The sequence below is a fragment of the Zootoca vivipara genome, chromosome 3, assembly GCF_965207765.1.
Source record: "Zootoca vivipara chromosome 3, rZooViv2.hap1.1, whole genome shotgun sequence".
Classification (NCBI taxonomy): Eukaryota; Metazoa; Chordata; class Lepidosauria; order Squamata; family Lacertidae; genus Zootoca; species Zootoca vivipara.
Window position 1 is genome coordinate 40,260,814 of NC_142586.1, and position 26,263 is coordinate 40,287,076.

At 40.8% G+C, this 26,263-nt stretch overlaps 1 protein-coding gene across 1 annotated transcript; it reads right to left on the reverse strand.

Moving 5' to 3' along the window:
• Positions 1-1,198: 1,198 nt before the first annotated feature.
• CNR1 (cannabinoid receptor 1) lies at positions 1,199-25,675 on the reverse strand. Its single transcript, XM_088667199.1, has 2 exons — positions 25,139-25,675; positions 1,199-6,369 (listed from the first exon to the last, which is right to left on the reverse strand). Exon 2 carries the CDS (start codon positions 6,308-6,310, stop codon positions 4,889-4,891), a length of 1,422 nt encoding a protein of 473 aa, XP_088523325.1. The 5' UTR covers positions 6,311-6,369; positions 25,139-25,675; the 3' UTR covers positions 1,199-4,888.
• Between the last annotated feature and the right edge of the window lie 588 nt (positions 25,676-26,263).

Consider the following 26,263-nt stretch of genomic DNA (forward strand, 5'->3'; position numbering starts at 1 on the left):
AAGATACTTTAAAAATATATATTTCCCCCCAAAAGGACATACTGGCCACAATATGCTTTAAGGGTCCCAGATAATAGTGATGCAGAAATGTTTTAAAAACACTCATTGTAATAAAAGGTGTCGCACCAGTCCCCAGAAGTGACAGAAGTGTCTATACATACGTTTAGTTCCAATAAATATAAATAATCATGTGTTGGTTGGGAGAGGGTGGCATTTGACTAGTTTGTTTCCTGGCACCCACTGGGAGGGATCAGAGTGGAGTTTATACCTTCCCTTGGATGAATGAACTTTCCTTCCCTAAGCAGCTTCCCAGCCTTAAGAACTACTATTCTAAAACATGGCTTAAGTGCAGCTAATTTTTGCAGCCTATCTAGCAGCAGTTGCATTTTTGCGCCCATTTTGTAGGGACACCATCACCAGCTCGGTTGAAAAATGTTGTTAGGACAATACACACAGCTAGAAGCACTTTTCTTTAAACACACATATGGGAATGAAATATACTGATGAATACATACTATTTCACAGAATGTTGTTTCTTATTATATCAAGAAGCACCATGTTTAGTGCCAAGACAGCCCCTTTGTCCCGTATTTTGTTTTTTTTAATTACATAGAAGTTAAGATCTTGTACATAAACAGAAACCCAGACAGTGTGCATTAAAACCACAAGAATAGTTTCAAAAATGGCTCTTAAAGTTATCTTCTCCCCCCCTTCTCCTCTGGTTTTTCTTTCCTCCCAAACTGTTTCAGATTGAAGATGTACTGTATTGTCAAAGGAAGAAAGTAGTTTCAAACTACAGCCCACCATAGACCCAGCACCTGCACAGAGAGGAATTCCTACAGCACAGGAGCCCATTTTCTCTCCCCCCCCCTCAGTATGCACACACAAGCAATTGAATGGGCTATGCTAATGGGGGTGTGTGTCTCACATTCTTTGACCAATCAGAAAGATAAGGTGCTGTATAGGGATATGGAAAGATAGCACAAGTCTCCAATTCCACAGAAAGGCGTGCCACATGGGACTGCTTGAATGTACATGCTGCAGGGGAGGGGGAAATGATGCTTATGCCCCAGAGATACCTCTGATCATGTGCTGCATTAATGGTGGCCTGCACTGAGCTCAGAATATTCAGTAAACATCATCTGGAGGTACCTAAGTAGTTACCAGAATCATCTTTTCCTATCCTTTCCTGTTTCTTAGAGGGATGATTAAAGTTTTCCACCGCTACTGAAAGTTACACACCCTGATCAAGTGTGCTATTTCAAGTGTGTGTGTGGGAAGTTTCAATGCACATATGGAGGGTGCTTGCTTGCAAGGACTTGCGAATTCGCTTCAGTGGAGGGGGCAGCTCTGCAAATGAAATCAGTAACAAATGCACAGCTGCCCTCTTGGCAGAAGTCGTGGCATATCCCTCTTGTGCATGTCTTGAAGCAAACCGGAAATAATCCAGCCCCTTTCGATTGCCAAGCTACGACTCTCAGGAACATGCAATAGAACAGATTTGTTCTACACCAAGTCCAACATTTTGTACAGTATTTTGACATAGCTATGAAGAAATAAGGTTTGCATTTTTATCATCGTCATCTTGCCTTTTAGCAACTTGCCTGGTGGTTTTGGCAAGCTGTTCCCCTGGATGGAATTGTTTTATTGCACAAGGCCCAGCAGTGCTTTCCGATATTTTGAATCACTATGCCTCCATTGAATTGCATTGACTGTTTTGATGAATTTGTTATTCTGGTTTGCTACTCTGTTTGATATTATAATGATAGAAATGCTTGTTGCTTTTTAATGCTACTGCGATTATTGTGAGCTGTTTTGAGCTCAACACTGTTGCTGGAGAAGAAGACAAACATCAAATCAAATAGAATTCATTCTGTAGGTGACCACCTAACTTACAATGCTGAACCATTGAACATGTTAAAACCTCCACTGCTGTGGCCCCTAGATTGTCCAGAAAGGACTGTGGCACTTCAGATGAAAAAGGTTGCCCACTCCATAGAGGTGGCAGAGCCATTTCTAGGGTAACGCTTTTCATGACGCTTTCATTTCTGGAAAAGAACTAGTGTGAGCAGCTGTAAAATGTCAAGCACTTCACCCAGGAATGATAGCTCTCTTCTTTGCTAGATCCCCTTTAGTCATAGAACTCAAAAGCAGTATGCCACAAACTAGTATCTCTCTCTGTTCTATAGCTCTGTGCTTCCTTCTTTCTGGTAGATTGGGGCTTCCCAGGATCTCTGAGCCACTGCAGGCTAGGGATTCCCTACTGTACAAAAATGTTACTAAAGAACTCCCAAGCTGTGAGTGAGGAGGTGTTCCCTTGCTTTCACTGCTAGGTGCTCCTGAAACTTGTTCTTGCACCTCCTTCCCCATCTTACATCGAAATCATACTGATATCTAGTAGAGGCAGGCTTCCCCCATATACTCTCTTTCCGAAAGGAGCCGTATTCTAGTAAAACTCTTCAGATGTGGAGCAGGGAGGAAGAGGACTGGAGACGGAGAAGTTTTTCATATCAGAACTGCTCTTTGATAACTTGCTCAGCTCCCAAGCCTTTCCTCTCTTGAGCATCAAAGGATCAACTTGTATGGATTCTAAAAGCAAACGATTTGCCCTAGTCAGCTTCCAAACTCATGTTACTCGGGATCTTTAGTTCTCGGCAGGCTGCATTCTAGCTACAGCTTTAGTTTTACTTTACATTCTGCTAGACGATAGCATTAAGTTTGCATGTTCCCGGTTTTTAATTCTTTCAGTGTCCATTTTATCTACTGTTGACTGGTCCCCACAGCTCTTCGTGATTTGCCTTCACGGAGATGTGTGACAGCACTAGATTCATAGAATGCTGTCCATCTGGTGCTTGGAACGCAAGCTACAAGTTGCAGCCCAGCAACTGGAATCCCACACACAATCCTCAGTGCAAGATGCAAGGATCTAAAAAAAGAAAACTACCCACATGTTTGGGTTCTCTCCCCCCCCCACACACACACACATGTAGGACCTGATCAAAAAAAGGGATCTTAATATAGCAGTCTGCTTCTTTGTGTGAACTGCCTTTGCTGGATCAGAGTAACCTTCTTTTAGCAACAGGAGGCCAACTATCTTACTATAAATGTGATTTATAAAAGGTTGCTACCTTTTAGATGGCTGGCATTTCAATTTTTGTCTCCTGCATTCTTAGTTCTGGCAACAACAAAAAAGCTACAAATGTGGAGCATCCAACTTGAGAGGGTTCTTAATTTTGCTGCAGTGGTGGCTTGATTCTGACACAACTGCATGACTGTTTTAAATTTCCTTGCATTTGTTCACAGAGACACTCAGCTTCCTCCAGTCATTACTGTCATTATTGTGGCCGAATTCACATTAAGCCAGTCGATTTTTTAAGCACTACAGTACTTCTGCCATTTTAATCAGGCTGCCAGCTACATATATTAAAATACTTCTCTTCAGTTATCGTATTGGGTTGTTGTTTTCAGTATGATTTTACAAATGTGCTCAATAGATCCTGCAAGCTCATTGCTGATTGGTTGGAAGAACTCACTTTTAGAAACAGAATTCATGTGCAAAGAATGCAGTAAGGAGTACAGAGAAAACATTTGGTCACAGTTTCTTATCTTAGTAATATTAATGTAACCACAGTTATTTAGAACACGTACACAATACACACAGCTACATAGATATTAATTAATTATATATACACATTCATTTTTTAAAAATCTAATACAAACACTTTATCCTCTTGTTACTGAAGACTGATGTTTTGGCATTTCAGGTTTGAAATCTATTTAAACCTGGGACATAGGAATGAAACACATTTTCAAGTATACGTCACAGTGATTGAACTTTGTACATGGAACCGAACACGTGTTTTCTTCGCAAATCCAATGCCAGCAACAGACCAATGAAAAAGCAGTTGCCTGTTAAAGACATCCCTGCCTAATAACTTTCTTTTGGGTCATGTTGGCATTCACACAATTTCCAATAAAAAGCCAACAGTCTTATAGACAAAAGATGGCATTTTTTTTAGGGGGGGAGGGAAACACACATCTTTTTCAGTCTGAGCCAGTGTATTTTTTCCTTTTTTTCCAAAGGTATTCTATGTTCCTTTGTTTCTGCTATTTCCATATTTACAAGTTTCTTGTTGTTGTTGTTTTAAAAAAAACTTAATAGGGATTTCAAATGTGAGCAGAAGAAATGCAAAGCCTTTCCTTTTAAGTTCACTAAAAACCACTAAGAATGTAAAAATTTCAAAAGACCTTATAGGAATTCTTCAAAATACAGGAAGTGTTTTCATGGTGGGTGGGGTAGGGGGGGTAGGGGTTACATCACCACATACTTTACATTACATCCACACAAGTCTACCTAATCACTTTGGTTAGACAAATATCAGGAACATACAGTAAAACATCATACATCTCACAAGACATGGTACAAAATTTCTTACAATCCAGTACTGCCGCTTTGGGGGTGGGGGAGGATGAAAACCTACTTACAATTAACATAGTTCACACTAGAAAAAAACCCAAAAACCTATGAGTACAATTTTTACTTTTTTCTTCTAATTAAACTGTTGTATGTTTCAATTTCCAATAAGCTTCCTAAAGTGTGTATATCTTGCTCACCGATTAATGTGATTTTTGTGAGTGTGTGTATTATAATAGCCAATATTATTAGTCAATTAGCATTTTGCCAATGGGAAAAAAATCTGTTTTTAAAAACTTCGGTTGATTTCTTATTTGTAGAACTCAGAAGAGGGGGCTACTGCTCAAGACTCATAAAAACAGTCACTTAGAAATGATAAACTTAAAAAAAAATGGTTACATTGGAGGAAACAAGCCATGAATTTCTCTTGCTTTCTCTTAATCTGTTCTCTTATGGTGTCGAGAGGTCTTTGTTTTACAGCGCCTCTGCAGTTGTGTCTGAGGAGACAGACATGGTCACTTTGGCAATCTTAACTGTGTTTTTAATACATTTTTCAGCAGCCTTGTGGACATTACCTGGGTTGTTAGCATGTCTGTGCTGGCAGTCAGACTCCAAGCTGTTATCAAGAGGCTGTGCAGTCCCATTGCAAGGTGGAAACATGCTCCTGAAAGCATGTCTCAGGTCCTTGCTCCTGAGAGCATAGATGATGGGATTCACTGTGGAATTCAGCAGGCAGAGCATGCTGCAGAAGGCAAAGATAGTCTTCACGAGCTTGTTCATCTTCCCAAAGACATCATAGAGCATAATTGCAAGTAGAGGACCCCAGCAGATGATCAAAACCACAAGAATGAGGACCAAGGTTTTGGCCAACCTAATGTCCATACGTGTTTGTTCTGGCCTCGTAATCTGATGCACTTTACCATCCTCTGAAGTATGTATTATTATGCTCTTCTGAGTGCCGCGCTGGATCATTCTAACAGCATGACCATGAGCCTTCCACAGTATGTACATATAGGCATACACAATAAAAAGCAAGAGTACAGTGGTGACCCCAATCCAGAACAACAGATAGTTCTCGTCTATTAGAGGAAATATATCTGAACAAACAGAATTGAGCATTTTGCAGTTCCAGCCAAGCAGAGGGAGGACGGCTATTACAATAGCTATGGTCCACATAACGCAGAATGCTACAACAGCCTTTGATCTGGTGACAATTCTCTTATAAGATAAGGGCCTGTGTATAGATATATACCTGTCTATTGCGGTGAGGAAAAGGCTGCCCACCGAGGCAGTGAACGAGGCTGTAACTCCACCCAGTTTGAACAGGAACACATTAGGGCTGTCTTTCCGATGGAAAACATGGAAGTCAACAAAACTGTAGACGAAGATTACACTGCCCAGGAGATCAGCTACAGCAAGGCTGCTGATGAAATGGTAGGAAGGCCTGCAGCGAAGGCTTCGGGACTGCAGGATGACAATCAAGACCAGAAGGTTTTCCAGAACAGTGAAGGTGCCCAGGGTAAGGGACAGTACTGCAATGGCCAACTGCTGGCTAGGGTTCAGAATCATAAAGCACTCCATATCCATGAAGTTATCCCCACATTGTATATTATCCTCATTATCCTTGAAGGTGGTTAAGGTCTTGTTGTAAAAATCTGTAAGGTTGATCTGATCCTGTGGGGGTCCACCCAGGATGGCATCTTCTCCTGCAGTCATTTTTGGTCTGAAATCGCCTCGGAAAGAAGACAGAGGGAATTTCTGTGGGTAGTATCCTAACTTGGAAGCCATGTCACTTTTGAAATCTTCGTACTGGATATCGCTAGAACCCATGTATAGAAGATCTGTCGTAATTGTTCTGAAGGTTGTATCTGCGAGGCCATCTAGGGCTGACTTCATAACCCCAGGTGTCAGTTATGCAGGCTTGTGGGGGGGAAAGACAGGAAAAGGCAGCAATCCTAGTAGAGAGGGAAGAAGACCAAACTTAATTAGCTATATGCAAACTATAGGAAAAGGGCAAAAAAAATATTGTAAACAGCTTAGCAATTGTAAACAGCAAAGCTTATTCTACCTAATGGTGGATCTGTCTGATATTTTACATCAAGTGCACATTCATTCAGATGTAGAATGTCTAGACTGCTGGGCATGGTTAGACAATGAAATGACTGAAAAGTTAGTGGGGCACGCAGAAGTATTAGAAAATATATTAATTTTGATTAAATTATTATAGTTAGTTCTGCTGGATACGTTTTCTAAATGGAACTTTGATGAGAGCCCCCTTGAGTCCTTCATCCAAATCGATTAGACAGGGAAGTGGTATGCGAGCATGCACAGCTCCAAGTATCTTGTCCAAATCCTTAAGCCACAACCAAATAAATTATCCAACAAAGCAGGACTGGGTTTCTGCAAGCTGGATTGCAGAAGTGGTAACATCATATCAAGGAGGATGTTAGCATTTTTATCCTTAAAATGCTTAGTGAATTAATCACAGCAGATCATGGAGAGTTCTGTTGCATCACAATGCTGGCCAAGTTCGAAAAGCCCCAAATCACAGGGAAGAGATGTAGTATGTACTGTTGGGCATACATGACGATGGTAGAGAAGTATTGGGTAGGCTCTCTAATGAGTGATTAATTGTATTCAATCACTTACTCCAGCTACACCCTAGAATAAATGTGAATCACCTATGATTGTTCCACACCTTTTGAGACTATTGATAGCAATGTTCTGATGCCTTATTTAGAATATCTACAGCCCTCAAAGGACTTCAATGATTCTATTTCATTCTTTCAGGCAAAAATCCCCAGAGGGTAGACCTGGCACATGCTTGCTGGGCATCTTGGGAGACATTTGTTCATAGTTCCACAGGCAGGTAAACACTGACATGTATACTGTGCAATTTATAGCCACTGAATGAGATCATCCAGAACTTTGGAATGACATGTCACCAATACACTTGTTACAGCTGGGTCTCTCCTATGCCAAACATCTGAGACTAGTTAAGCACATGAGGTCCAGTAGGCAGGGGTGGCCTGTCCTGTTTTGCTGCCTGTTATTGTTGTTGCTGTTGCTCAAGTGCTAAGATGTTCTCACTCAGCCCAGCTCCAATATGGGGAATGAGCTGGGTGGGAGAAAAGTATTCAGAAGTACCCCAAAACAGTGAAATAACACACGGGAGGGGTTGGGTTTCAATCTCTTCTTCCACACGCCCATATTTACATTAACAGTAGACCTTCTGCACCAGCTTTATAGCAAACGGAGAGGAACATGATGATTTAATCAATTTTTATCCCATCTTCTCTCCCAAAGAAGTCCAGGACAGCAAACAACAAAAGAGGAAAACAAAACATTTTTTTAAAAAAAAAATATTAATGAATGAATAAAAACTCTTAGCAGTCACATATTGTTACTAATAACTTCACAGTTTTCAGAAACAGGAATCAAAATGCCTGGAAGGTTTAAAAATCCTTCCTCAATGTTAATAATGAGGATGACATAGGGCCGGGGGTGGCAGAGATGTATTGAAAAAATGGGGAACTATACTGAAAAGGCCCAGCTATTGGTCAGAACCAAGTGGGCAGTGGCATACCAACTGGGCCTCACCTGCCAATCATAGGGCCTGAGATTGTTTATACTGAGGGAGATACTTTTTGAGGTACTTGGCTCCTAAGGTGTTTAGGGCTTATTAAGCTAGTACTAACACCTTGAATTGGGCCAGAAGCCCAATCAAACCAACAAGGCACATTCTGATTTACCTGCAGCTTCCAGACCATCTCCAAGGGCAGCCCCACGCTCAAGTGCCGAACTGTAGTTCAGTCCTGGCACCACTTTTAAAAGATCTAGTGAGAAAGGGTTTTGTTTACAGAACAAGACAAAGAAGACAGGCCAGCCAAGATGGGGGAGATCCTTCATTGAATCTCACGACACCTTAATTTTTACTGGAAAACATCCATGGGGGACTCTATGTTTTATGAAAACAGCGTGGAAAGGGGTGGAACTAACCCCCATATCATGTTCCCATGTAATCTGATGCTGCTATTAGTCCTGGAGCAGAACACATACACTTCATGGGGCAATTTAAATGGGGAAAGTAGTATCAGGGCAAGGTTAACCTTCCACTTAGTGCTTCTGCTTGCTCTCATCTGGGATTATCCCTTGCATTCGTTTAGGCAAAAATGAAAATGTTAGGAAACCCAATTACAAATGTCCTATGTATTGTCAAATTTAAGAGGCAAGAACAAGGTCTTCTATTTTATTGTCCCAAGGTTTAGGAACTGTCACCCTGTTTATATACTTGTGACTCTTTGCCTGCCTTCGGGTGGAGGGAAGTAAGACTCATTTGTTCTAACAAGCATTTTTTATTGTATTGCGTTGTGGTTCTACTGTTTTAAATTGGTATTTTATGGTTGTTGTAAATGCCGTTGTAATTTTAACTCTCATTTTTACTGTGGTTTTATTGATGTTTTATGTTTGGACTATGAGCTGCCTTCAGCAAATTGTTTAAGACAAGATAAAATATATATAAATAAACAAACATCAAAGCAACAAAACATGGATTAATATTATTTGGGAGCTGGGGAGCTGAGAAGAAAACAGAAGCAAATTGCTTGTGCTGAATTTCCAGATACAGTAATTTGCGATGCGCTCCATAGATCTGCCAGTAAACAAAATAGGGAATTTGCCTTTAATTGCCAAGAGTATATATAAAAATAGCTAATACATTCAATGCCATGGGCTGGATGTACAGGAGTGGTGGGAGGCACCAGCTGGGGTGATAGCCTGTAGCTTATTCGAATCAATATGTGGAAGTCTGGTAGTAGATGTCCCTTAGTCTGTTTTTGCCTGTGTTCTTGGGTCACCTTTGCTCATTTCCTCAATCTTCCTTCTCCTTAACATACACTTTCCTTGGCTTCCTCTTTCTCTGTCAGTCCTTACTCTACCTACTGAAGGCTCTGGGCTTTCTTACACTTCATACGGATAACTCCTTTCTCTGGATCCTGTGTAATGTCTTAATCCCAACAAAACTGGCAACTTCCCTTCCCTTTGCTGCAGTGCAAATTTTCAGGGTAAGGTATTATTTATTTATTACATTTGTATACCGCCCTATACCTGTCGATCTCAGGGCAGTTAGGGGTGGGAAACCCTTTTCAGCCCAAGGGCATCATTCCCTCAAGGGCAACATTCTGGGAGCCACATGCCAGTGGTGGCGGGGAGAGGCAAATGTGGGTGGGGCCTGAGCCAAAATGTGGGTGGAGCAAAGGTTGTGCTTCTTACCCTTTGCATGGTAGGCTACATTCCAGCTGTACAAAAACCAGACGTTTCTACATGCACCTCTTTAAATGTCCTCTAGGCAAGCAAGGAACATTAACATAGTTCAAGGACACATTCCAACCATGCAAAAGTACTTGAGGAAGAGTCAGATCAGAGCCAGGAAGGGGTGTGGCCTGGAGAGAGGGGTGTGGCCTGAGGAGGAAATGGAGGAGGCATGGCTTGTGGAAAATTCTGGGGGCCAGAAGGGCTACATTCCACTTCCAGGCCCAATGTTCCCTAGCCCCATAAGAAGGTTGTGGGCTCTCCTTCCTTGGAGAGCTCCTTCCATGGTTGGATGGCCATCTGTCATGGATGTTTTAGTTGAGATTCCTGCATTGCAGGGGGTGGACTAGATTACCCTTGGGATCCCTTCCAACTCTAAGGGTAAAGGGGCCCCTGACCATCAGCATGACAAAGCTGCTTCTGGTGAACCAGAGCAGCGCACAGAAATGCCGTTTACCTTCCCGCTGGAGTGGTCCCTATTTATCTACTTGCACTTTGATGTGCTTTCAAACTGCTAGGTGGGGAGGAGCTGGGACTGAACAACGGGAGCTCACCCCATTGCAGTGATTCGAACCGCCGACCTTCTGATCAGCAAGCCCTAGACTCTGTGGTTTAACCCACAGTGCCACCTGGGTCCCTCCTTCAAACTCTACGATTCTATAATTCTAAGGCATGCAAGAAAAAGATTGTGTGGGTCAGTTATCTAAAGCAATATGGACATACATTTGGAAGATGCAAGTGGAATATTACCATCTGTCATTTTGACAGAAAGTTATTTTAAAATCTATACAACATGACAGAGGACTCAATGGAGAATAAAGAAAAATCAGGGTAGGGAACAGTAAGTGTTGCTAATGATGAGCAGGGAAGTCCTCCATATGACTTTGTGTTGGCTCAGCAAATCTTGGTTGGTAATTAAGTCTTCCAAAATCTAGAGACGGAAGTGTCTCGGAAATACTGTTATAGATAGACTCTGCTAAGATGGTTATAACTTATTTAATTAAGTCTCTCTCTCTCTCTCTCTCTCTCTCTCTCTCTCTCTCTCTCTGTGTGTGTGTGTGTGTGTGTGTGTAAACCATATATAGTGGGGATGAAAATTGAGGCAAACTCCCATTTGCCCTGGTGAAAGTGCGTTTCACAAATAGGACACTTCAGCTGATTATCACCCTGTGTTTTTATTATACTGTTGTTAACTGCATTTTGTATTGTTCCAGTTGTTTGTATTTTACTTCAATTGATGAGAAAGCACTTTTTACAGCTTTGTTTCCTGAGAAGCTAGAATGTTCACAAACATTCCATGTCATCACAGGAGCTCAGCCAATTGGTGCTGGAGCTTTCATCACTACAAGAACAAAGTAACATAAATCTGTGTGATATTTTTTTTTAAGCTCTGTACCATTGGCGTCCTTATGTAAAGTGCCAGGGGCTTTTGATCCAGTAGAAGGTATTTTCTAATGGAGGAAGTGTCACCATTTTTGCCGATTCTGCCTCCTAGCAACAGCACTAGGCATGCCAATTGGATTCTACCCAAAGTCTGCCTTTTACGACACAAAATCCTGACAATGTGAACTGAAGGAGAAATAAACCCTTTTTAAAGCTAAGTAAACTTTTAAAAGAGCAGATTTAAACTATGTGAAACTGAATTTGGAATCAATGTTGCATTCATCCATAAATGTTTGTGACAGATTATACAGGTGATCAAAATTAATTCCTTGACTCCTATAATTTATAGCCATTCCTGAAGCAAAATTTATCAATATTTCATGTAGTGCAGAAATGCTAGAAAACAAATAGTTTTCTGGTGACTTCCACACAGTTGAAAACAAAAAACAAAACAAAAATAACCTCAATCATTTATAATACAGGCAGAGTGTTGTACATAATGTTTCAATTAACCATTTAATAATTTATAGAAGTGACTTTACTTAAATGTTATCAACTATGTTTATTTCTATAACACAAGGGGTTGCTATTTAAATCATTCAGTAGCAGACAGTTAGGAAAGTGTTTTTTAAACATTTTTCAATTTTTCATGAAGCCTAACAATTCAGTGATAAAGCTGCGGTGAGTATGACTTGTTAGCCTACTCAGAATAAATACATCTTTCCCCACCTTTGAAGTACAAGAGTGTGTGAGATCGTATGTTTACTGAAAATGCTAATAAGGCCCTCTTATGTTTTAACAAACATTCAGCAAAGTACTACTCTGTATGCATATGCTTTGCCAGAACCAAAGTTAATGGGATCATGAAAAGCAAATCTCACCCTGCATTTCAATTCCCCCCCCCCACCCGTGCATTTAGATTTTTACAGTAATTTCCAAGTTATTGTATTTGCAGACAGAAATTTATTTGCAGGTACCAGGGAGTTCATTAGAACAGATTTTAGACTTTGGAGGATGCTGCTGACATTAATTTTGTTTTGTTTGCTGTTGGGACTATCATAATTGCAAATCACTAGCAATGTGTATAAATGCACCTATTAAAATAGGAGGGAAAGTTCATTAAAGACGGATCAAAACAAATCATACAATGAATTTGGGGATTTGTTATTAATATAAATTAGGTACATATGCCTTTAAACTTTGATATGTGAAGAATATAAGACCAACCCATTACTGGACTTGGGGATCCTTCAAAATACTTTTTAAAAAATAAATCATTTCTTAGTGCTTTCTTCATGCAAGCATACTCAAGTGCCAATAGCGCTTCATCCTATCTCAAACTTGATGACAACAAGAAGGGGGCATCAAGGGGAAACCTGACACCTATTTGTCACTTCAAACAAACAACATGCATAGCCTTCAAATAGAATCATAGAATCATAGAGTTGGAAGAGACCACAAGGGCCATCCAGTCCAACCCCCTGCCAAGAAATAAAATAAACAAAGGTGGTTCGATCCAGAAGTGCTCCTCTCTGAGCAGAATTTCTTCCGCTTGCACATTTCTGGATCCAGCCCAAGCCTTACAAAATGGAGAGCCTTTGTTGTTGAGATGTGAAAGCTTATGTTGACAGCTTTTTTGAAAAAAAGGATGCCTGAACTCTTAAGCAGATTCTCTTGGGTACTCTGGAAATAATTTGTGAAAAGTTCGAATTTAATGATCCCTGGCTAGATTTAATGATCTCTGGAGCCACTTCCCAATGCAGGGTGTAGTCATCCTGGACTATTCATTTGGAGATCAGGAACAGGCTGCAGAATCAGCCCTCCAGTTTTCCTTGTCATCTCAAGCGCAGATTGCCTTCTTTCCTCAGCCCTGTTCAGATGGACAAATCTACAAATGCAACATGCCAACAGAGTATGGATGACTGTAGACTATGCTGTATTTATGTTCAGAGGACAACATTTACAGCTAACTTAATAAACGGAGGTGAAGAGTGGAAAATAGTTATCAAAAGCCTATATTTACATGGCTGTTTAATGCACATGTACATTATCTAATTGATCTTTGACCTGCTATTAATTTATTAGTCGAATTACTTGGAATTTGAAGACTGTATTAATCTGGGGGAGGTAATTTCAGATGGACTGTGTTTACATTTAGATGAGGGAGGTGAGGAGCTTGTTCCTCCCTTTCTTTTTTCAGCATCAATCAGCACACCAACCAGGTCGCTGCTCCCTTTGAAAACGGGGGCCTAGAATGCTCCATGGGACCAATTCTAAATAATGACAAAGTGTAAAGTGCCTGAATTACAGACAGGCAGCTTTTGAAGGCACAGAAAAGCCTCTTCATGAAAAGAAAACACCTGTAGCAGGTGTTGTTTTGTGTACCTTATCTGCTGAATTTCTTTAGGGGCTGCCAACCATTTTGGTCTAGTGGTTACATTTTTAATTTTGAGACCACCATGGAGGGGGTGTGGCATAGTACAAAATTAGAGAGACAACCACCCCTGATAATCTTATTCCCACCATGGGAAGTCAGCTATTTCCTGTGTGAGCTGACACAGAAGTCAATTTTATTGTAAACCGCCTGGTAATCCTTGGATGAAGGGCAGAATAGACATTTCATAAATAATAACAACTCACTATGAGATCTCTTACTGAGGAGCAGCTTGGGTGTCTCTATCATCCTGTAGTGGATCATAGCAATGTTTTATGGATGGGTTTCCCCCCCCTCTTTTATGATATTATTGTCTAAATTATACAAAAAAGGCTGAATAAATTCAATGAGTAAAATTGTGGTAGAATGTGTGGCATAAGATCATGGCCACTGGTCCCATCACCTCCTGGCAAACAGAAGGGGAAGAAATGGAGGCAGTGAGAGATTTTACTTTCTTGGGCTCCATGATCACTGCAGATGGTGACAGCAGTCACGAAATTAAAAGACGCCTGCTTCTTGGGAGAAAAGCAATGACAAACCTAGACAGCATCTTAAAAAGCAGAGACATCATCTTGCCTACAAAGGTCCGTATAGTTAAAGCTATGATTTCCCCAGTAGTGATGTATGGAAGTGAGAGCTGGACCATGAAGAAGGCTGATCGCTGAAGAATTTATGCTTTTGAATTATGGTGCTGGAGGAGACTCTTGAGAGTCACATGGACTGCAAGAAGATCAAACCTATCCATTCTGAAGGAAATCAGCCCTGAGTGTTCACTGGAAGGTCAGATCCTGAAACTGAGGCTCCAATACTTTGGCTACCTCATGAGAAGAGAAGACTCCCTGGAAAAGACCCTGATGTTGGTAAAGATTGAGGGCACTAGGAGAAGGGGACGGCAGAGGACGAGATGTTTGGACAGTGTTCTCGAAGCTACCAACATGAGTCTGACCAAACTGTGGAAGGCAGTGGAAGACAGGAGTGCCTGGCATGATCTGGTCCATGGGGTTACGAAGAGTCGGACACGACTAAACGACTAAACAACAACAGTGTGACTTAAAGGAATCACCCATATGGGCTCTCTGCCACCTAAACCTCAGTGTCACAACCTAAGAATATTGGGTTTTTTGCTCCAAGTTTTCCTATTATTACCTTTTAGTTGATATATTGGTGGCTTACCCACTTACCTGGGAGTAAGCCCCATTAAACTCAGTTGGACTTACTTTTGAGTGTGCACACATAAGATTGCATTCTTAAGTGCTTGGTCATGTCTTTCTTACCTTTTTTTCTGGTATGAACACCCAAAGGCAATGGCATAATTCATCAGATATATTATTTATATATGGTACCGTTTTATTTTATTTAGTACGTTTTTGTACTGCCCTTCATCCAAAGAGTTCAAGGCAGGATGCCTGTCCCTCAAGGATCTCCTGTGTTATTCTTCCATAATCTAGTGTCAAGCATAAAATCTTTTCCTGGATATAGGCCTGCAACTGAAGATAACAATTCATGTATCTAAAGGGGATTGTACCCAACAAAAGTCTAAATAAGCTATAATAAAATTTGCCATGAGTCACTTTGCTGTTATAGACCTATAAAATCAACTAGATAATCTGGGGAAATTTTACTTATGGTACCTAACTCTGCAAAGCATCACAGAATGGAAATGGGCTTTTTCACAATTATCCCTGCACATAAGATTAAACAGTTATTACTTATTTTCTGTAATTCTCTTTTATTGTTTATATACTGTATTTGTATGTTTTATAATACTCTTGTATTTTTGTAATTTTTAAAGATATTTTTAAATATTAACAAAATAAAAAAATTCCTTCAGTAGCACCTTAAAGACCAACTAAGTTTTTATTTTGATATGAGCTTTCATGTGCATGCACACTTCATCAGATACACTTGGATTTTTTTTGATTTTGTTTCGACTCAGACCAACACGGCTACCTACCTGTAACTTTAAATAATAAGTGGTTTAGAAAAGCTTTCATTCAATGATTTGTATTTTTTTTTAATACAAGTGGATAGAATTGCTGGAAAGGGACTTTCAAATGTTGCAGACTGCAGAACATCTTCAAGTACTTGGCCAAGGAATGTAGTCCGAGATTCTGCCAAGCATATTCGGCCTGCAACATGGCGGCAAGGCACAACACAGCCCCCCCCAATCTCCTTGCTTCTTACCTACTTTAGGTTCCTCCATCTTCTTCTGTATTATGTTAAAGAACATTATATATGTTTGGAAATACTAACACTAAATCAAAAAATAAACTAAAATGTGAAAAGGTAGGAAACTTTTTGAAATTGGGCAAACTTTCAGTTTTCAGTAATTCATGATAAATATGATGACGGTTATGAAGAAATAGAAATCGATGTTGTTGTTGTTGTTTAGTCGTTTAGTCGTGTCCGACTCTTCGTGACCCCATGGACCAGAGCACGCCAGGCACTCCTGTCTTCCACTGCCTCCCGCAGTTTGGTCAAACTCATGTTCGTAGCTTCGAGAACACTGTCCAACCATCTCGTCCTCTGTCGTCCCCTTCTCCTAGTGCCCTCCATCTTTCCCAACATCAAGGTCTTTTCCAAGGATTCTTCTCTTCTCATGAGGTGGCCAAAGTATTGGAGCCTCAGCTTCACGATCTGTCCTTCCAGTGAGCACTCAGGGCTGATTTCCTTAAGAATGGATAGGTTTGATCTTCTTGCAGTCCATGGGACTCTCAAGAGTCTCCTCCAGCACCATAATTCAAAAGCATCAATTCTTCGGCGATCAGCCTTCTTTATGGTCCAGCTCTCACTTCCGTACATCACTACTGGGAAAACCATAGCTTTAACTATACGGACCTTTGTAGGCAAGGTGATGTCTCTGCTTTTTAAGATGCTGTCTAGGTTTGTCATTGCTTGTCATAGAAATTGATAGTGCTAGCTTTAAAAAAGACGCTGTTTGAATTTCATGCAGTGGTTATTTTGTATTGTTTTCCCTCCCCTCCCCTCCTTTTATGAAAATGAATGCTTTATGTCTGCTTGATAATGTGAAGGACTGGAAAGAGACAAAATAATTTGAAGAATAAATAATAATTTGTTTTAGTATAACACTGTTGGTTTATATTTTTCTTGAGTTTTTGCCTGTTCCTCATAAACTGACAAAATCAATGAGATTCTAACTTCCTTAGCTCATCAGCTTGTAGCTACTTTTGTAACAAAAAAATGTAAAGAATAAATTCAATTTGTAATTACTGTCTGAATTAACTGTACTTTTAATGTACCACACATGATGATTCTATGGCAAACCCAGTTATACATGATGCATTTTATGTTCTTGAAGTGACCTTTGATATGTAAATAGTGCCTTAATGAAATATTCATTTTTAAAAGAAATTTCTGAAAATTTGCTTACTTCCAGGAAAAAGATCCCCATGGTTTCAAAAATTCGATATTTTACATCTCTAATCAAGCTGTTGAAGGAAAAGAAGAGAGAAGATTCTTGAGCTAGCTTAAAGTAGGTTGACAGACGACTTTAAAAAGGGCACTTTTTTAATTGAATTTTGTAAAGAATACAATGTATTTGAAGGTTTTGAGGATATGTCTTCTCATCTATTCATTTAGATCTAAGCTATATCCTATCTCAGGGGCTCAAGGGGGTTACAATATCTTGCAAATATTAAAAATGTAATATAAAAAGACACAAGACAAGTAATATGGAAAGGTGGTAATGATCGAAAGTTGAACCTTTGACCCAAATAAACATGCTTAAAGATTAGAGTTAAAGCTTGAGGGAAACCACAAACCACTGTATTTCATTCATGTATAATTATATTTAAGAAATGATCCTTTTCCTGGACAATAACGTTTGGAGTATGGATATATGGATTTCATCAGACAGTACAAATGAGATTCTGGAGGCCTAAGGTAATGTTGCAGATGAAGTAGTCAATTGTTTTATGTGGGAGGAAAGGGAGAGCCATCAAGATGGATGGTGGCAGGGTTATAGATGGAAGAAGAGGCAAGAAAAACATCATGAATTTTGGGAACAATAGCCATTTTCTACAAAAAATAAAACTGAGGGTTAGGGTAATAGGTTTGCAGTGCACCAGTGGTTTTTCAAAGGGTGTGGTGTGTCGCACTGGTTTGGCAGGAAAGGATGGCAAATGTAGTGGGAAGATTCAAAGGCAATCAATATTATATTTGGGAATCAGTCATGTTCCTACAAAGCTATTGTTTTATACTTTCTGGATGTCCTGTGATCATATTATAAAGTGACTGTGTTCTGTGATATAAATCAAGCACTGCCAAGAGTTGTTTCTTGTTGTTTTCCACTTCATTTCTGATCAATTAAAAATTCAGTTTATTCTGAAGCTGTGGCCTAGAGAAAAGTTTGAGAACCACTGCAATATACTATCAAATGATAAATGCAGATTGGTCTGATTAGAGGCATGAAATGGAATCTGATGTAATAGCACAAAGAAAAAGCTGAGAAATAATCAGAAAGAACTGATTTTGAAAGAGCACAAACTACTCATTAAAGAAATTGTTGGTGTTAGGACTCAATCCACAATGGGAAGTTAAATTATTCATAGAATGATTAAACATACAAGTTTATATGTGAGACATGAACGGGCCATGAAACAATACTGTAATGTAAGAGTTCCATAGACCCAATATAGTACTCTATCAAGCCACATACCCTAGTACAGGTCTGTCAAGAGGCTGTTGCTACAGATGCCACCTTATCCAAACCGGTTTACTTCTTTTGCTTCTAGACTGGCAAGTGTGGGGCCAGGTGCCACCTCTTTGGTGAGTGGATTTAACCCAAGAACCTCCAGCTGCAGTCTTGTTTTTTTTAGACTGCAAGTAGTGATGAACGCAACTGCAAACATATTTTCTTAACATTAAACTGATAGAGGAAATCATTGATGCATTATCATGCTTGGTAAAACTCTGCTGTTAAGAAAGAAAGAAAACATACTCTCTGTCATCAGCTTAAGTGATGAACACTTCTCAAGATGATGTTTTATGCCTCTCTTCAAAGCTGAATTCAAGTTAAGTGCGGTAGGTATTCAGATACATACCCTAAGGGAAACAAATAGCTGGTGAAACAGATACTTCCTACCGTTTCAAGATATTAGTACACCAGATTGCTGGGCCAGGCAGCATACATTGAAAAAGTGCAGATGCTTCTGCTTATGTAAAAAGAAAGAATTATAGTGGATAATACTATTCCGAACAACAAAATGTGGGCGATGTCACATCTGCAAGCCTCAACTGCAAAAAAATGTTTAATGTAAAAATGCATTTCCATATGCTAAAGGGAGTAGATTAACTCACTCTGCACACATATAAACAACTATTATGTCAGCTCAATTGAGCAGTGAAAAGCTTACAGATATTGAGGTAGTTCTTGGTATCAGCAAATGAAAATTGTTTATGCTGAAGTGCAAACAATGAAGCTTAGCAATATCCAATGTGTTTTAATACATGCCAGAGACACTTCATGCAGAATATCAATCATATGTGAAATTCTTACAAAAAAAGCTTTCTGAAAAGAGGGGATACAGAAGTAGGGATGGGGTGAAAGGGCTCCACTGAGATTATACTAATATGTTTAATTTGCTCTCCACATACCAATTTGGATCCAGAGCTGCTCTTCTGCAAGTGGGAAAGCTCATTCTGTCCACATGAGGGACTGAGATCCAGAAGCAGGTCCCACTGGATTGAGTGGAAGAGGAAACTTGCTGATTCTCCCTACCCCTGGGGCCCATGCCCTCACTCCCAAGCTGTTCTGCATGGGGGAATGCAGAAGGAAGATATTTGTATCAGCAAAGATCACCTCCTCCCTTTCTCATGGGATTTTCTTAGCATGGTGGATACAGTAGATCTAACCTATCTGCACACTATGTTAAAAACAGGCAGACGTGACTAAAAATAACGATTCCGTACTAATTTAAAATAGTCATCAAGGGGAGAAAAGCTTTGCAAGCTTTCCTAAAATGCAGGTGTGAAAATTTACTCCAGCTAGGCTAAAATAAGATTTTTGTAGTGTTACTTAATCAGCATCGTCTACTCAAGTCTTTCTAGTAAACATGACTAACACAATACACATGATTGCTTCAGATAAGGTCATCTCTAGATCATGTAAAATATTACAGCTTTGGTGCGGCCTTTTCCTCGTACATTTGCAGTGAATAAAATTGACATGCAGAAGTACAGACCTAATTTGTTCATTAGCAACCGATGGGTCTGTGCTGGGGAGGAGGGAGCCAGATATTCTTGCCCAGGGTCTTGGATGGCTAAGCTGGATGGTGGGCCCAACCATGGACCAGCTGCTTTTTGTTTGAGGTTATAACTTTATTCTTATAAGACTCCCACCCCAGGCCTCAGGCAAGCTCTGCAGGGGCCTGCCAAGAGATCAGATGCCAGAAGATCAGATGCAAAAGACAACAGGGTTCATAAACCTTTAATTGTTGCGTAGGAAGCGGGATTTGGGTAGGTGCTGCACATTTGGAGTTTCCTACATAATCAATAAAGATAGAGATGTCTGGATCTCTACTATATCTGGTTGGCCTGCAATAGGGTAACATGGAAAAGCATGGACCTGGTCCATTTGGGAATGTATCAAAATAAAGGCCACTTTTATTACATAGAAAGAAACAGAAGGCTGTGCTACAATTTGTAACTGTATTCTTTTAATTCAAGAAAAAAGTTTACAAAATGTTCTTCCAGATTACAAACCTAGACTTGTAATCAATTCCATAGACTTGATTCCCAAATAATTCCATGCAAACGGATCTGTTTAGCTTTTGTATTTCAGTAACAATATCACTTCACATATTTTATTCTATTGAAACACAACTATATACACACAACTATAACCCCAAATGCACACTGAGAGAGCAAGTCTGTTCTTGTCTGCTTAGAAGCAAGTCCCCCTGAGTTCACTTGAGCTTACTCCCAGGTAAGTCATTATAGTACTGCAGCCTTACAGTACAAGCCTACTCAGCTATGAGTTGCATTGAGTCCAGTAAAGGTTATTCCCAGGTGAGTATAGGACTGCAGCCTGAGCAAACTCTTAGTTCTAACATCAAATGTGCCAGCAGTATAAGAACAGAACAGCTTAAATTTTATCACAGCTTCTATTCAAATTTATTAACATAATATCATTTTAGGCCTGCTTTGGCACACTTGCAAAACTGCCCTTAACTAGACGTTTAGTCCCCTACAAGTTTTCTGTGTCCATTTGTACAGTTGCTTTAATCTTGGACGAGTCCCAGTGTTAGGATTGTTGGCAGCAGTTGACCGTACAATGCCTGAGTTTCAAAAAAGGTAAAATATTCAACTTTTCACAATGAATACATAGGATTTTTTTTGGGGGGGTGACTTTTTTGGGGGGGGGATGCAACTCTGAAATATGGAGAGATTGCTCCAAATGGCATCTTTCTGAAAGTGAACGTTTTCGAAAACTAATAATATAGCCATGAACAAAGGAGAGTCGGGAAAAGGCCCACACCTTAACAAGAGACAAAAATGAATTCCGAAGATGCTTTGAAGTATGATTGATTTGGTGGAGAAAATTCATAGAATCAGTTGCTTTGAAAAGGACATGAATCTTTTAGGGTATTATTTTTTTTAAAAAAGAAACACCTTTCCCCATAAGAAATTAGTGAGACGCATGGGAGTGAGTGGATGAAATGGAATTGTACAGTTGAAGAGTTAACTTTAAAATTCTTACCCATTTTATTTTTATTTTTTTAAGAATTCATTTATATCACCCCTTTCCTTCATCAGTGAACCAGGTTTCCCATCCAGGCACTGACCAGATCCAGACCTGCTTCACTTCAGAAAGGGTGACAGCCTTTAGACCATATCTATGTATTATATGCTGTTTTGTATGTTGTCTAGGATTTGGCTTCATTTTAATCTCTTGACTAAACTGCTTCAGTCAGAAACAGAGACTAGTACTCAGAGTTTCAGTTATGAAAGCAGCATTGAAAATTTCTATTTGATCTCAGTCTCTGAGCTTTCTTAATCAAAACCACAGTATGTTTATACAGTATATGAAAGTAGGACGAATTCGATTAGAAATCTGAATTCAGAAACACAAAGGCAAAGTTTGCCCTGGACACATCATCCATTTAGCAAAGCAAAAAAAAAAAAAAAACTTGTAAGGATGTTCTTTATGCAATGGAACCAATGTAATTATTTAAAGAACTACAACTAATAAAATCAAAGACATCACACTCTTGCAGTGCAATACTTGGCATTTTTATTTGAAATGGAATTTATTCCCAAGTAAACATGTTTAGGAGTGCAGGTGACATCCAACGTTGGTCATACTCAAGAGTAGACCCAATGAAATCAATTAATGCACTTAAATTCCTTGATTCCATAGGTCTAAACTGAGTATGATTAATGTTGGATATTACTCATGATCTTGGATTTTTTCCAGGTTTGTTATTTTTCCATTACTTTCCGATTTGAGGTGTTACAGGAGGTTGCTGATTTATATTAATAGAAAACATATCTTACATTCCTCGACGACTTCTCTCTTTTTCAGTGTTCATTAGTTTTGAAATTAAATTATTGGTTTTATAAATTCAGCTCAAGATCATTTTATTCAGATAAGTTCTATATTTCATCCCAATATATTCTAAAAGGTGACTCTGTGTGTGTTTTGGCTGCAAAGCCAATTTTGAGTTAATGCAATTTTACATGTGCATATTTGGCTTAAACTAATTAGACACTCCTGCTTTCTCTCTTATTGTAAATTTACACTTGCTGCATAACATGACCTATCACCATAATGACTGCTATTTCTTCTTCTTCTTACTGAGCAGAAGAGGCAAAATCTCTGTAATTTCTATTATGTGCAGTCTGTGTAAAAATAAGCTCCGCTAATTGCTGCTGTGTTAACCATCTTATTACTTAAAATGCATTTTTTTAAAAATGTTACTCTGGCTGGGTTCTTTAGGCCAAACAACAACAGTAATAATACCAGCAGACAGAGAGGTGCCTTGTTCTTTAAGGCAAAGAAGAACAATAACACTGGAGGAACATACAGGAAGCGTGAGAACGACCCACCACCATATTTAAGCCTTTTAAATCATAATCATAATCATCATAATACAAATAAAACTTTGCATCATTATTGCTTAGCATGTACAAATAAACCTCCAAAGAGACCCCCCCACACACAAATCTGACTAATTGTCATTTATTTTCCTAGATTTTTTTGAAGTAACCACACAATAGACAACCAAGCCATATTGCATGCTGAAGGAATATTTTTTCCTTAAAAGTAAAATTCATAGCATTCTTCAAAGCAAGATAATGGCAGTCATCATCTAATGTTGTTATATATATATGTGTGTGTGTGTGTGTATATATATATATATATATATATATATATATATATATATATATATGTTAGTAAAGTTATGACAGAAATCTCCATTTCATCCAAAGGTTGTGCTTTTCATAGAAGCCCACACAAAGAAGAGTTTGTTTGTTAAAATACCTGATGCTTAACACCAAAGATTTAACCATTTCTTAATTGCTGCAGATAATTCTATTAGATTAGATAGTGGGGAGGGATCATCAAATATTTAGAGTCTATTGGATGCTCGGTGTTTTGTTTATACCTCACTGAGCATCTCTGCATCCAGGATAACCACCAGTGTACAAAAAACAACAACCCTATAGTTCTGGTTACAGGTAGGTAGCCGTGTTGGTCTGGATCGAAGTAAAATAAAAAAATTCCTTCAGTAGCACCTTAAAGACCAACTAAGTTTTTATTTTGGTATGAGCTTTCGTGTGCATGCACACTTCTTCAGAAGAAGATCTGAAGAAGTGTGCATGCACACGAAAGCTCATACCAAAATAAAAACTTAGTTGGTCTTTAAGGTGCTACTGAAGGAATTTTTTTATTTAACAACCCTATAGTTGCCTTTTCCTGCGTTTAGAACCTTAACAGTTGGGAGTTGGGGCAGGGGGGGAAGGGGAGAGGCGAGAGAAGAGATAATACAGGAAAAATCAATAAGAATGTCTTCCATTATTAATCACCAAAGGGTTAGGATTAAAGACGAAACCCTCTATGTCAGACAAAGTCCTATGGGAACCTAGAGCTTGACTGCTCTGAAAGGTTCTGTATGGAGAAGAATGAATGCATCTTAGCCATAAAACTACAGTCTTTAGCTTCTACAAAGCTGCCTCTTGTCAGATCTCACATCCCTCCACCCCCCTTCCCCCCCATCCCCCCGTTAAGATCATATCCATTAACAGAACAAATGAACCTGGAGAAAAAATATTTTCCATTCACTCAATCTTGCTTCATTACATAGTCACTCTGCCCTGATCTCTTCTGGATCTGATCAATTAAACCTGTAACACAAAGGAAATAAGAGAGCAGTGCACCATTTGCCATATGCAAAGGACCTTTATTAACACAACACAGCATCAACAAATTTCTAGTTGCTTTTAAGAATCCATTGATTTTGATTATGGCTCTTGTATCCAGCAATGGTGCTATCACACAATGGAACGACAAATAAGACACATCAAAATCTAGCAAAGCCACCTGAACACCGCTTTGCAGTTTTAACCTCAAATGGGTGAAGCACAACAAAGTCTAGGCTGAGGTCTCAGGTTCAGTGTCCACAAATTACTCTCCTTTTAAGCACTAATTCATTCAATGACTGTTAATTGAGGTCACCTTCTGCCTTTTTATGCTCCTGTATAATTCCAGACTGGTTATTTTCTGTCCCTAACAAAGGACATTTATATTCTGGGGCCACAAATAAATAAATAAAAACTTTCCTGGTTCATCAGGTGCTGTGGATTTCATACAAGCCCCAATGAATTGTTATGATTTTCCATTTCAGACCATTATTTAAACAGATGCCTACACTGATCTTATGTAGGAAAATTGCCCAGTTTGAGAGTGCAGAGTATTTATGCATCTGGTACTATACCTGAATTGCTGTAGGCGGTTCTCAAAAGATTCATAGTTACAACAATACAGATACTATGCAAACAATAATTAGAAAGCGATTGAGTGGCATATATGTATATAAACATATGCGCTCTCTCTCTCTCTCTCACACACACACAGTGAGCTACCTACCTATCTGTGCACATAAACTACTTGATCTTCCTAAAGTAAAGCTTTGCAAAAATCTATCCCCTGGGGAAACAGATCACGCATTAATTAGCATTCCGGAGAATGCTACTTGGCAGCAACTTCCACCAATTCGTCTGCTGATGACCGGGATCCAAAAGTGCTGTCCGGATAGAGGAATCAGTGGAGATTTTGCTCTCAAGGGCTTGCGCTACCCAGAGGAACATCAGAAACCGGCACCTTGAGGAGAGTCCAGCGAGGTCCTCGCCTTTCAAGGAGCTCGCCCCTGAAATTGGGAGCACCGCGCGACTCCACGCGCAACTACCCTGAGCGGACGTGTCTGAGTTCCAGGCGAGTTCTCCATCCAGCCCTGCGCGCGGGGCAAACCGGACAGCAAGGCGGCGCCCCCGGCTCCCCCTTGCTGACCTATAGCCATTGCCCGCCCGGGTCTCCTTGCCCAAAGAGCAGCTCCCCCCCCCGACCACTTCCTTACCTTTCCCCACGTTCACATGGCCCCGTCTCTCGCAGCTCCCTCGGCTGATGGGAAGCGGCGCGGCGAGGGTGGTGGTCCCGAGAGCGCGCGCTGGGTCTTCGCGCCTCGCGCTCCCTTCGGCGGATCCTCCCGCGCGGTGGAGGCGCGCTGCTCCAAGGCTGACCCTCGGCGGGCAGCGAGCGGGGTGAGCTTCTCCGCCCGGCGGCACTGACTGAGGGGAGGGGAGCGGAGGGCTGGACGGGGAGGGGTGGGAGAAGAGGAGGCGGCGCGAAGGTAGGAGGAAACCGAGAGGAGAGGGGAGCAGCTCCGCGTTCCTCTCGGCCACTCAGGTCTGGCGCCGGCCTCGGTCTCCCGCGTCGCTCGCCATGTGCTTCTCTTCTGCGCTGCTCCTGGAGCTCTGAGAGGAAAAGGAACTGTGCCCAGCGCCCTCCTCGAAGCCCCGTCCTCCTCTTCCTCTTCCTCTTCCTCCTCCTCCTCGGCTGCTGCGGCTTGTTGCCCGACGTCTCCCCTCCTCAACAGCTTGCCTCGCCGCACACCCCTTCTTTCCCTCCTGGTCCCATTTATGAAGCTCAGTTGCCATCACGTGCTAATGTGCCTTTGTCCTGTAGCTGGCAGCGGCGGCAGCAGAAGCGCGGCAACAGTAACTAGCGCGGAGGGAGGGAGGCAGGCAGGCAGGGAGGGAGGGAAGGATGGACGGACAGGGTGGGGGACCAGACAAGAGCGCCAAACTTCGCGAGTGCGACGCATGAGGCGGGCAGGGAGGCGCGCTGTATTGCGCGCGCGCGTGCGGAGGGACAAGAAATCAGGGCTCTTTCCTGGGACTGCGCAGGGGGAGTGGGGGGGGGGTCAGTGGAAAGGGGGCGTTTATGGAGTGCTGAGGGACACGCTGCTGTTCTCGCTAAGGAAGTCAAGGGGCTGAAGTCCCCTGTGGGGCAAGGTGGGCGGCGAGGCATTTGTGCCTCGGCTGCTCTCCTTGGAAAGCAAAGCGTGCGGTGCGTTTTGCCTGCGCTCCCGCTCTCGGGAGGCCGTTTCGATGGCTGGCACCGGCGCAAAGATACCGGTTGCTGCTGCTGCTGTGTGCATTGGTTGGCGAACGCGGAATGGACGGGGGCAAGGTGGCTTCGA